Here is a 13,611-nt window from a genome sequence, read left to right as displayed (position 1 = left end):
TCCCTGTGCACCATGCTGGAGATGCACATGCACTCTTTAGACAGTGTGCACAATATACACCCTCACCAAATGTACCCATGTTTGCATTAAGGACGATTTTCATCTTTGCAAATCCACAATCCCTAAAAATCAACCTGCGCGCAGCCTGTGGTTGTGATCATCCACTAAACAAACAAGACACCAGCCTCCTCTCCTGCATCCTGGATCAGTTTGCGAAGAAATACTCAGCTGATTGAGCACAGAAACAGAGAACTAATCATCCACTTAGGCGACATCCAAGTTGTTCCCGACGCAGAAACTTGCGTAGCCGCATTCTGCTCCCCACTGCGCCGCGCAATTCAACTTCCAGGCATTCCAGCACACTTGGCTCTGACAGCAGACAGCGGCGCACTGCTGCAGCGCCGTTTTAAAGGCGAACCAACTCTCTTTGCCTCTATTTTGCATTGAATAACACAACTTGCACCCAAGTGTGCGGCGAGCATAAATGATCTTTTAACACTCCACACAGCCTCCAGCTTTGCGCACACCACGCCCGTCTGCACAACATTAACATCCATCCATCCATCCAAAGCGGGGCTCACCTTTAAAGACGCTTGAACAGAGGCTGTAGAGGATGAAGATCAGGTGCTGCTTGAGCATCATATTCTTCTCTTTTCCTTCACAATTTTTACGCCAACACTCCACTCTCTCCTTTTTTTTTCTTATTCTTCTCTCTCTCTTCGGTGGGGATTGGACTTATCCAGCTGAACGGTGCAGTTTCTCGTTGACCCGAGTTACATTGATGAACTCAGGAGTCCCTGCGTGTTTTGGCTGATCAGAGGGGGCAGTGGTGACTGTGCTGAAGCAGGACGGCAGAAATGCTCGTCGGCAAAGTGCAGCTCCTGCTTCCCTTTATTGCTTTGACTTTGACTCGCTGCAGAGAGATAGAGTCCCGCCCACGCTTTTTGACTAATGAAGACGCTTCACCAATGAAAACACCTTGAAATACTTCTGATCGCTGGTAAACAATCACACTGAGGACATAGTTACTTTCTTACATCAGTTTTCGGACATAAAGCATATATTTTTTTTGTAGATTATTGTTCTGTTTTTTGTTTTGTTTTTTTCTTTCTTATATTATCAGTGCAAATGTTGATGAAGATTTTCAGTCATCCGGGTCATATTCCAAAAAAATGAAAAACAATCCACTGGACTTGGTTTCCAAGTTTGAAGACGTTTCGCTTCCCATCCAGGAAGCTTTTTCAATTCAAAATGTCAGGAATATGTCATGATCCTGACACAGGTGGCTGGCTTGATTGCTCATTACATTCACCTGTTTAACTCTGCCCTGTTTCTCATCATCACTTATCTTATCCACCTGTTTTCCAGCTCCTATATAAAGTGTTTGTTTTCAGCCACCAGTGCCAGATTATTCAAGCTGCTGTAAGAGTAACTCTAGCCCTCAAGTAAGTCTGTCTGTTATCCTGATTCTGAGCGTTTTTTTACCTTGCCCTTGTCTGCTCTGTTTGCTGTGTTTTTGCACTGTTTTCCTGGATCCTGGTGGTTACAGAACCTGGACTGTTTCTCTCACCTAGGTGAGAATAATCTGGCACTGGTGGCTGAAAACAAACACTATATATAGGAGCTGGAAACAGGTGGATAAGATAAGTGATGATGAGAAACAGGGCAGAGTTAAACAGGTGAATGTAATGAGCAATCAAGCCAGCCACCAGCGCCAGGATAATGACAGAATAGCTTTGGTCAGTGGCGCAATTATCGGCAAGCCGAGACTGCAGTTGCTTAGGGGCCCCCGACCTTTTAGGGGCCCCGTCACTGACACCTGGTTTGCTCCCTGAGTAAAAAATACTCTAATATAATATATTTCAAACCGCAATAAAGATCTTAAAAGAACAATGTATTTTAGTATTTTATTTTTTACAATACGACTTGGAATTATGGGTAATCCAGATTACGTGTTAGCGAAGATGGATACCAAAAAGAGGTACTTAAGCGGATTACAGAAAAGAAAAAGGAAAGAAGAGCTGCTGGAAGAAAAGAAAAAACGTTCTTTTAAAGAACCAAAGAGGGAATGGTGGACGTTGCAGAGGAAAGATTGTGACCAGGAGATGAATGGAGAGAGCGTGGATGAGGGGGGGGGGGGTTGTACTTCATTTGGGGCCCCCCAGATAATGTTGCTTACAGGCCAATGTTGTGTCGTTACGCCATTGGTATTGAGTTCGAGGTTTTATACAGTAGCTCAACAATGCCTTTGTTTTGAAAACATGTAAATTGGCCTTGGTGTTCTGGAGGGGAGGGGCGTGTCTTTGGCTCTTCACAACCACTATTGAGCATTTTTCCTTTAGATAAACTTTACATGCACATGTGAACTCTCACAAATAATTACAGGTGCTTGGTTCTAGGTACTTAGAGATTCCCTTCCATACAGAAAGCCCATATTCTTATCTTCAGCTACCACAGCATACATGTCACATTAATTAATACTACTTATACTTCAGCGATAGTATCAAGGTGTTACTTTATTGTATTTCTTATATTATATACTGTATCTGCAGAGGCGTAGCCAGAAAATGTTTATAAGGGTGGCCAGGCAATAACCAATGTAGACTGAGGGGTGGCCGAAAGTGGACAGACTGTTCCAACAGGAAAATTAACAAGTGCAACATACATATTTTCAAAATAAAAACTAACTATACTTTCCTACAGCCTTTGCTAACAAATAGACACATAAATTTAAACATCCGTGGTGTCTAAATTAAAGGTATATTGGGTAAAATTCTTTCAGGTTTGAGTTCTCAGGCAAACATCTTTTCCATTGTCATTACTTACCTACTTTTATCATTAATCCTTTGGCATAAAATTGATATATACATGTACTAATATCTACATGAATTGATTATTTAATACGTTTTTATTAAAATACTTATTTATCTATGATTTTACTAAAGACTCCTAGATGACTTGCAGAGACACGTTATTTTCTCTTTACCCCATATAACTAAAAATCTAGTTCTGAAAATTCGGTATTTATCACCTTTAATGTTAGCATACTGATGAGCATAATTAACCTCAGGGTTTTTGTTGTCAAGTAATTGGTAATATATGAAAAATTTAAAAAATTTTAATATTCCACTTGAGATTATTACTGCAGCCACCATCTGTATAAGAGGGAGAAAATGGTAGGGATGGCCACAGGGGTGGCCAATGATTGGTTAAGGGTGGTCATGGCCACCCCTGGCCCACCATCTAGCTCCGCCCCTGTATATCCATTGGTTGCGTTTTTTTTCTTTTTACATCTCTTTGCAGGTGATAAAGCAGACTGAAGAAGTTTTATCGTTATCTCCCTTTTATCTCCTCTGTCTTTCACCTTTTCTCCTTTTTACGGTTTTTCCTTTCTTGCTCTGTTTACATTGTAGTGTCCATATAATCTGTAATACCCCCTGCATATTCATAATAAAGTTATTTATATGTGTAAATCAAGCTGAACACTATGGCAATAGCCATACTGCTCCACTTGTGAAAGCAAAATCTGTTGGGCCCTTTTTTGGCATCAACACATTTATTCTTATTGCCACATTGCTAAAAGGAGGTCGTTAAAGGGGATTGTTGGCCTGGCTGAATAGGGGATTGTAGCCAGGCCAACAATCCCCTTTAACGACCCCTCTTTCAGACACTTAGATGGGAATGGGGCATTGCAGGCAAACAAAAGAAGCCAAACGACCCCCATTCCAAAGGGGTGGACTCGTTCGTCCATTCTAATTTGCATGTTTTCAAAACTAAAACAAGGCTATGTTGAAATACTGTATAAAACCTCAAACTCAACGCTATTCCTGACATTTTAAATTGAAAAGCTTCCTGGATGGGTAACGAAACGTCTTCAAACTTGAAAACAAAGTCCAGTGGATTGTTTTTAACTTTTTTTGGAATATCAGTGCAAATATTTGCAAAAGTCACCGCTTCACAAAAACGAATCAAATGCAATCAAACACTGCTCCCGGGGTGCCGCACAATGGCAGCCCACAGCTCCCCAAGGGAATGAGTTAAATGCAGAGAGTTAATTTCGTTGCTCTGTACCTGTGACAGTGTAATGACAGTAAAAAAGCTGGGGGGAAAAAACCAACAACTGTAGGAGTCTGAAGAGTTAAACTTTCAGTAAGGCTATAATTGTTTGGTGATTATAACCAAATCTTGTTTTTCGTGTTGCTGTATGTTTGACAGCGCTGAAATTATATAAACCCTTTCCTTAATAGAAACCTATAAAAATCTATGAATATCCTTCCATTGTAATTAAAGCTGCAGCTCATTTTATGTTTTTCTTTACTAGCTTTGCACAAATGAAGAAAAACGTCAATTTTTCCATTGTGCATTTTTCTTAGTGAAATGGCCTCAGCACTGTCACAACTGATGAAGAGAATCCGAGATAATGACTTCAAGTCTTGTCACAGCATCTCAATTGTAATGTAGTCTGAGCTTTTACTGGGCCTTTCTGAAACAGCAAGCTTTTTTAGTCTTTGAAAAAACAATGTTTCCAAAGTTTCCTGTGATTACTAGAAGTCCTAATGCCAAGACCAAAACAGAACTCCTTATTTTGCAATGAAAGATTAAAGGTGCATTACCACCGATCCTTCTTTCCATTGGATGTTGGAGTTTAAATCACTTTTCCCAACAAAATCATTGGGTTTAATATCTCTGCTGTTTTATACATGCAGTCTATATCATTCATTTATGTCCTATCCTGTGTTTCTATGCATAGATATACATGAATATGAATTCATTATGATACCTTTAAACAACCTGTAAAGTATGTTTATGCACAGTCTACTATTGTTATTTTTTTACTTTTTTTTACTCATTTTTTTTTACCTTTTTTCTTGTTCATGCTACAATTTATGCTTCACATACTGTTTAGATGATAACGGTTATTTCTATTTCATTTCTATTCAATCACGTAAAAACGGCTTCCATCTTGTCAGTTTTACAGGAGAAAACAGCACGTGGTGTTTAAGGTTGTCTTGGCAGCAGATTTCCCCATCTGAGCTTAGGATCACTTTAGCTCCTTAGGAGGTTCCCTTGACTGGTTTTCTGATTAGTGTTCTTGCTCAGTTTATGTAGAATACAAACGTGTTGGTAGGTCTTCAGTGTTTTTTTTTTTTTTTTCCAGATAATAAATTAAGCAAATGTCCATCAAGATCTTTAAAGTTTTGGAAACACTTAGTGCATTTCTGCATGTAACATGTTTTTAAAATAATGAAAAGGACTGCATATAGCATGAGAGAAATACCTGCTAATGTTGTATGAATAGATTGTTGCTTAACAGAGGTGGTGACCCAGTGTCTGGATGCATGTAAGGAATGACTGCACATACAAAGGGGAGGTAAATGGACCCCTGGACATCCACCTTTCTTTTAAATGGATCTCACGAGGCGCAGAGAAATGAGTGTGGCCATTCCCAAGGACAGAGGTGGGAAGGGAAAATGGTGGCTTCAGCCAGGGAGCATACTGATCGCAAGGATTTTACACATGGTTTAACATTCTGCTTGGCAAATTTGGTTCAATTTTTCACAGTGGGCCACCACGTCACTCCCACTTCAAATCAAATTGCTGACCTGAGCGAACCACCTGAGAAAAGATTTAGGGCTGGAAATATAGTTCCTTTTTTGTTTTTGTTTTTTACAGCTGTGGTTTCCCTCTCAGAGGGAAAAAAAGCTTTGTTAAAATTAACCCTCGAAACAATCAGTTGGATCACTAATCTTTAATGGCAAAAATGAAATGAAAGCGGTATATTTTCATGTAGTAATCGATTATGCTTTTAATCATAACAGTCTGAAACGGAACCTTTTACTGAGACGTGCTGATGCTGCATGTTAGCCTTTTTAACTTGGAACCATGCACATCTCTACTCCCAGTGGAGCTATTGATGCCTCTCTGAACTGTAAACCTTGAAGGACTGAGTGCTCTTGTGTGACATACGTTCTCTTTACAACTCACTTATAATTCGAAGCAGAACTATACAAAGCCAATTACCAAGAGGATAGGGGTAAAGAATCAATCCCATGTGTCCTGAAGGTCAGTTTCTTGTCATTTCATTAGATCTTTGAGAGTGGAATTCGACTCATGCACCTTCTTAACACCGGGAATTTATTGACCATGTGAGTTCAGCAAAAAAGCTTAGGGTGCTGACACAGATCTGCATGCAGAGGAGCACATTCCGCTTTTGCATATATCTGGGGCGTTTCATTGCATTCTCTTCCTTTCTTTGTATCATTTGGAGTGCTCTGTCATGTGCACCAGGTTGCAAGCCCCTCACCGGAATCCCAACTACCTGTTGTAACACAAAACATCTGAATCTGAAAAGGCTTCAAGTTATTTCAAAACAAGACTCCGAAATGCACAAAAGAAATCAAAACAAACACTGAAACAAAAGGCATGGCGAAAGCGAGTCATTAATATGCATTACCCCTCAATGATAGGATTTCAATCAAAAGAGCTTTACTAGATTCATTCTGCACGATGAACTTTAAATTTATGCCATACAGAATTATTTATATAGATGATTATCAGTTAAACACCGGACGGGGACACAGTTTGATGATTTTGTCAGCCAACTGCTGCACTGCAGCAAAATAAAAAAATATAAAAAAACATTCAAAAAATTTCTTGTCAATAGATTTTTTATAATTCAATGTGTCAGACACAAACATGCTTTTTTCTTGTCAGTGTTCCTCAGGGAAATAACAGCTGCGCTCTCAAGCTTTGTAAAATCTGAAATTGGACAGTGTGCTGAGAGTGTTATATGCTTCTTGTTTTTTTTTTTTTTTTTTCTTCTTACCCCAGGAGCAATACTTGTTATTGATGGCGAGTGGGAATACAATTCCATCTGTTTATTGCCTTTTTCATAGGACACTGCATGTCAGGACTGTATGAAAATGTCTGTATATATGGTTAAATTAGATGTAATCACTCAGACATCTTGTTTAGAGGTATATACCATGTTGTGGTTACTATTTTCCAATAAGTGTAAATATACTGCTCTTATTTTGACAGTTGTCTAACCTAATAAATGTTGTCTTACCAACAAGCAGAAGACAAGGGAAACCAACTGCTATGCAGCTTTGTGCAGCTTTTTAGGCAAAATATTTAAAGAAAAATGACAATAAATCCTTTTTTTATGTTTTTCAAATGTTTCTTTTTCTATCTACATGTTTCATGGGGACATTTAGTCACTACGATTCCAATAAGGGAGTTCTTCAAGGCTGCATCCTGGGATCATCTTACCAAACCCATGCTTCACACATCCACCCTTAAAATCATTCTTTGAACACATGGCAAGAAATCTTTTACACCGATTGAGTGACTCTTTCCAGAACATCGATCAGTGTCAGATCAGAATTTTCTGCATCATTATTAAAGCCATTGTTTCCAGACAAAGGATCAGCACAAAATATACCAATCGACCTACTTATGTCTAATGCAGAGTCTTGATCGACTCCGCAATATGGGATCAGGTTTTATGAGTCCTTATATAACTGCACTGCCTCCCTGTTTGGAACAGGACATCATTTTAAAACCTTACCAGTGTGTGAAGTACTGAATGACTTTAGGCATAAATAGATCAGAGTTACTCGTCAGGAATGAACAATGAAGACCCTTAGGGCTTCAGAGATCTGTTCGCTCAGTGTTCCAGGGACCACAGCTAAACAAGCGGAGGCAGTATTTAGTTTTCTGTGCTCCCTTTAGCTCTGCTTACTCCGCCAAAAAAACATGAGATGTCCTGAAACCGTCCGCTTAAATCAGGATTGAGAACATGCAGTAACTGTTTACTAAAGCAGCCCTGAGCTTTTTGATGATGCCCAAGTTAACTAGTTGTATATTTCTTAGTTTTAGTTTATTATTGGCACTTTCCCATGTTGTTTTCATTACATTTTTGTCCATTGTTTTCCTAAATGGTACATTTCTTGTGAAGTGGTTTCCATTTTAAATCTTAGAAAGGTTTGATTTGTGTGGAATTATAATGTCCAATGTTTTTTTTTTTTTTGGTTTTCCTTTCTTTTCTGTCCCAAAAAAAGCAGGTTAGATTTAATGGGGCTTCCAAATTGATTAAAGGTGTGAGTGCGAGTGAGCATGATTGCCTCATTTGTCTGTGTGATGGACTGTTGACCTGGTTTTCACCTCTCACCCTGTGGATGTAAGATTCTTCTCCATTTTTTCCCCAAGGTAAAGTGTATATAGAAAATGAACAAGTAGTATGAATAAATATTAGGGAAAAGAAGTGAAAAGAAAATAAACAATAAAATAGAGTGCATAACCTGCTATGACATAGTACCTTAGGAATTGGAGTGATTTTATCTAAAGTGATAAAAAAAAATGTTATATTTCATTTATTTAGCATTCACCTCACAAATTAAAAGGAATAGTGAAGCATAACCCCTATAGAAATAAAACAGCACCCCTGTTCCATCCCTTGTGAAACAACATTTTAATGTGACTTGCACATTTAAAAATTGCAGCAACTGTGATGTAGCAAAAAGCTCGATTTAAAAAAGGAACCTATTTAATTTATTAAGTGTGGGTTAGCTTGAACAAATTAAATATATAAGTGCATTTTTACCAAAATTAAGTAATTTCTTGAAGGTACTGCTTGTGTTCCATCTCCTATGTTTTTCTTTTCTTTTAACAAAGCTGATAATTGTTTACTTTAAAAAAAAAAAGTGTTTTTCCTTTCAGTGAAATTATACATGCATCAAAAAGTCTCCAAATAACTTAGAAGAGAATTTCTTATTATCTGATAAAGTTGAATTTTTATGTTTGTGCCTAAATTCCAGATAGTTCATTTAGGATCCAAAAAGCTCTGAACAGGTAGAGAAACATGGTGGTGACACCATCATGCCGTGGGTGTACTTCACCAACAGGAGATTAGTCAAGATGGAAAGAATAATGGAGAGACAGACAGAAAATCTATGGGTCGTCTGAGTAGTACTATGGGTAAAATATTTCCTTAAAACCTTAAGGAACCTGCTGGAAGGGAAAAAAATCATGAAGCAGGATCTTCCTAGAATTCCATCCAAAATATCTGATTTCTAAAGTAGACTCAAAAAGGCACTTTAGCATTGTAAAAATAAGGTCAGTGCTGCTTTCTAATTCAAAACAATTATTTTCAATTGCATTTTTGTGCAGGGAGGGTGTGGATGCTTTTCAGATTTCATTTTCAGGGTGTGTATACTTACAGTATACCTGAATAGGAAGGATTTAATTATGCGGCTGGCTAGCTGAAGTGATAAGTCACCTGTCAACCTGGGTTCGTATCCCAGCTGGGGGGGAATGAGCTGCCACTGTGGGTCCTTAGAAAAGAGTGGGGAGTGACGGCCTAGTTTATAGGGAATTGAGCTTGGAATCCAGAGGTTCTAAGTTCAAGCCCCACTCCCACAGACTGCAACTCTGGGTCTCTGAGCAAGACCCCACACTGCTCCCTAGGCACCGCACAATGCCAGCCCACTGCTCCGCAAGGGGATGGGTTAATACAGAGAGTTAATTTCATTGCTCTATACTTGCAACAGCGTAATGACATTAAAAATGCTGGAATTATCTTCTAAGTACTTTGCTTTGAAACTCTCCACGAAACATTGTATGGACCAGATTTCCTGAAACTGGAGCAAAAAGGGTTATATATTTTTTGATAACCCAGGGCAACTGGAGGTCCTGAGTTTGAGGCCCCGTCCACACGAAGACGAGCCCTGGCCTAAACGCACAAATTTTTCACCAAACCAGCCTCTCATCCACACGAAGCCGGCGTTTCGGGGGTCTGTAAACGATCTTTTTTTTTATTCAGCCTTCAGAGTGGGAAGATTTCGAAACGCCGTTTTCGCGTTTCCATCTTTACGCTCTAACCTAGGGTGACCAGACGTCCCCGATTTCCGGGGACTGTCCCCGTTTTGGACCACCTGTCCCCGGCTAAAGCTGTCCCCGGAAATGTCCCCGATTTTACCGAGGCGAAAAATGTTGCGTGTAGACTGTTATTACGGTAGAGCTGTTGCGCGCAAAAATAGGTATTACGGTAGCTGGTTGCGCTGCTGATAACATAAAGATAAGGAACAGAGCGCACCACTAGAAGGGCGGTAAATTATCCTTTTGGATGTCAGCTGCCATTAAAACACAAAAAAGAAGAAGAGCGCATCACTTTTAAAACAGAAGAAGAAGAAGAAGTGGAAGTTCGTTTTTTACAACCTGTGGCAACTGATGGGGAGCTACGCTGAGTGATGGTAAGTGTGTTAATCAATTTATTTTATTCTGATCGGGCTGATCTTGTGATAAATGTTTGGTTTGTGTCCAGGTTAAAACAATAATAAAAAGTAAGACAAGACCACGAGTTGAGCATGAGTAAAAGACGCTGGGTTAAAATGTAGCAAAATGATTGAAAACTCCTTGTAAGGCGCTAATCTGGTACGCTGGTTCTCCAGGGATCAACAAGGGTTTGTATTATGGGCGTAGGTTTGCATAGGGACCAAAGGGACATGTCCCTACCAAAGTTTTGAACCGTCCTAATTGTCCCGACCAATAATTGGATGTGAGCAACATGTTTATAATTTACAGCAGTGGCTCTTTTCCTCTCGCAGCTCCTCTGCCTGGTCTCTCCTGTCCCTTTCACCTAGCAGCGCATTGAACTGTGCTGCGCTGTTTAACTCCACTCTCATTGGCTGTTCTGCCTTAGGTCCCGCCTTCTCTCTTTCTGATTGGCTGTTTTCTAGTCCGCTGTGCTTGGAGCACAACATTGAAAATTTATTCACACTAGAATGCAGCGGTTACTACAATTAATATTAGACTATGAAACTAGTCCCAATAAAAAAAATGAATATCATGTACACTAAAAAACAAAAACCTTTTTTTTTCTTTTATAAAACGAAATATTCTGAGTCAGCCAGGAGTTCTGAAGACACAAAATGGGCAAATAAAGGCTGTAAGCCATCAACATTTCTGATTCTTAGCCACAGCCACCTAAAAAAGAAAATGTGACGGTTTCCTTTTTACCAATATTTAGTTGCTGTTACTGGTTTCATTTTTTGATGACTCTGAGGAAGTTCAGGTATAATTATTAGCAGGTGTTATTTCTCTTATAGAGGAAAACAACAAGAAATGGCGGCTAAACATCTGCTGTTTATCGTTTAAAAAGCATAATTAGGGTTCCAAATAATAATAATAATTTAATTGACTATTTATACTTCTAGAAATAGGATAAAGAGAAGAACAAACAGATGAAGAATATTAACATTGATTTTATCTTACATAGATTTCCACACGTCTATAAGTAAATTAGTACAAACATTAATGTCTGGTAAAAATGCTGGAATCTGACTGTTTATTTTGGATATTATTAAATTACAGATAAGATAGTGTTATATTGTCTTTTATAATTGTTAAAAGTGATTTTATATTTTAATAAACTTAGGCTCATTCTCAGTGTTGTGTTTGTAGATGATGCCACTAAAAAGAAAATATACATAAGGAGCTATTTATACAGTCAGACAGTAGCAATATAGGACAATGATAAAAGGTTGTGTTACATTTAATCCTTTACTACGGTATTAAAAATGCACTTATACATTATATGATTATAGGAAACACAGATATTCAGTAATAATGATGCAGGGCAGCTTGTAGGTGAAGCAGCTGCCATTCAGTGCTTCAGGTGACGTCTAAATAAACCAGGTGAAACTAAAATATTTCCACATGAGGAGTTCTGGATGGAGAATTTTGATTATATATATGTATTGTAGTTTTACAATTTTGGTATAATTACTGATCTAAGTGGGTTGCTCTGTTGGAAAAAGACACATTTTACATTTATATTATGTTTTAGAGTCTTTATACTCCAGTTAATGATGAATCAATTATTAAATTAGTTGACGATTATTGAAATAATCAATTAATGCTTCAAACATTGATAAACAGCATCTAATGAGTGTAGTGTTTTTTTTATTTAATTTTTATTAATGTAGCAAAATTATGCTTTTCTCTTTTAACATTGAATTCCTCTTATCAGTACGGATGCTCACATCGAGCATAAAAAAGGGCGTGCATATTGCATAGCACCAATGACACCCGACCAATCGTGTCCCTACCAAAGTTAAAATCAAACCTACGCCCTTGGTTTGTATAAAGATGTTTTAGAATGGATAGGTGACCTTTAGTTTATATTTCAGATAGTTATTATAAGTAGAGTTATTTCAATTTGTTTTGATGATTTATGGTTGTGATTTATGAGCATAGACTTCCAGTTTTTGGTGTGCTTTTTTACTGCTCAGTTTGGATATATATGAAAGTTCCTTGAGAAAAAATAGGAGTCAGTAACAGGAGAACTGAATAAGACAAGATCTACATGATCTGAGAATGATGGAGGAAGAGATAACCACCTGTTTAATGTTCATTTATTATGTGGTTTTTGCTTGTAGCACCTAATATTGTGGTAATTAGCATTTTTAGTATTTAGATGAGATATTAATAATAATAAGTTTTCATGTTGCACATCCTAATTTTTTTTGGAGGTGATTTTGATTATATAATGTCTCTGTTTTAGAATAATGTAAGATTGATGCTGGAGGAGTGAGGAAGAAGATAGAAAGACAGAAAGGAGATTGAATGAGAGAGGAGGAAACTAGGAACTCTGATAGAAAAAACGGTTGACAAGAAGGGAGAAAAATTTACTTTGAGGAGTAAAGCAGAGAGCAGGCAGAAGTCAGAAGAGGGCTAGAAACAAAAGCGAAGGTGGAGAGGGAAGAAAACAGACAAGACTGAATGACCAGATGGCTCTTTCAAAGAAGAGGAAGTGTCATTTTACGGAGAAATTACAATCAGAATTTCCATTGGGAAATTATATATGTATATGTTATTGCTGTTTATAAATATGGACTATTCTTGGATTATATACATTGTGTTGATGTTAAGCCTATTCTGCTGTTCAATGGTTAAACTTGTTTAAGAAATTTAAAAAGGTTATTTTGCTTTTTACTTGCTATGTCTTCTCTTATATTATTTTACCCAAATTACCAGGGCCACTGCCTCAGACCCTGTTCAGTTAATATTTCTGTTTCAAACATTTCATACATAATATTCATACATAATATGTATTAATACAGTTCAAGTGATAAAGTGTTGACATGATTTGAGTGATAAACTAACATATTGAGTGATGTAGTGTGCAAAGTATGCTGTGGAACACAGAGTGGCTGTATACTCAGGTTAGTAGGAAAAATGAACCTGCTACTTTGAGACACACAGGCCCCTGATGTGGCTAGGTTACAGTAAGAAACATATATGAACCTTTACCTGCAGGCTTGACTACTACTTGTTTTATTTTATGTTAATGAAGAAAAAAAAATATTTCTTATAGGTATGTACAGTAGATGTAAACAGAATAAGTATTTGTTGCACTTTTTTGAAGAGGTGGGGGGACTCTGTCTCAACAGACAGCCACAGGCATAGAATAAATGTTTGTATTTACTTTTCTAAATTTCTTTTCCTCATGTCACTCTCCCCTTAGGAGGCGGCAGAGCTCTTTGAGCCCAACAAAATTGGAAAGCCCTGCTAATGACCCTTGACCCCTCCGCTCCCACCCCCACCACT

The 13,611-nt window shown here is 38.0% G+C and overlaps 1 protein-coding gene across 1 annotated transcript in view; it reads right to left on the bottom strand.

The window, feature by feature from the left end:
* The window catches only part of LOC119789505 (cell adhesion molecule 2-like), a 192,142-nt gene extending 191,235 nt beyond the window's left edge, over positions 1-907 (bottom strand). Inside the window, 1 exon segment of the mRNA XM_038294418.1 lies at positions 582-907. Coding sequence (XP_038150346.1) covers positions 582-642 — 61 coding nt within the window. The 5' untranslated portion in view covers positions 643-907.
* Between the last annotated feature and the right edge of the window lie 12,704 nt (positions 908-13,611).

Source organism: Cyprinodon tularosa, unplaced genomic scaffold (genome assembly GCF_016077235.1).
Source record: "Cyprinodon tularosa strain WSP-4 unplaced genomic scaffold, ASM1607723v1 ctg34, whole genome shotgun sequence".
NCBI lineage: Eukaryota > Metazoa > Chordata > Actinopteri > Cyprinodontiformes > Cyprinodontidae > Cyprinodon > Cyprinodon tularosa.
Note: the sequence above shows the minus strand (reverse complement) of the source record. Positions and strands in the feature narration are given on the sequence as shown.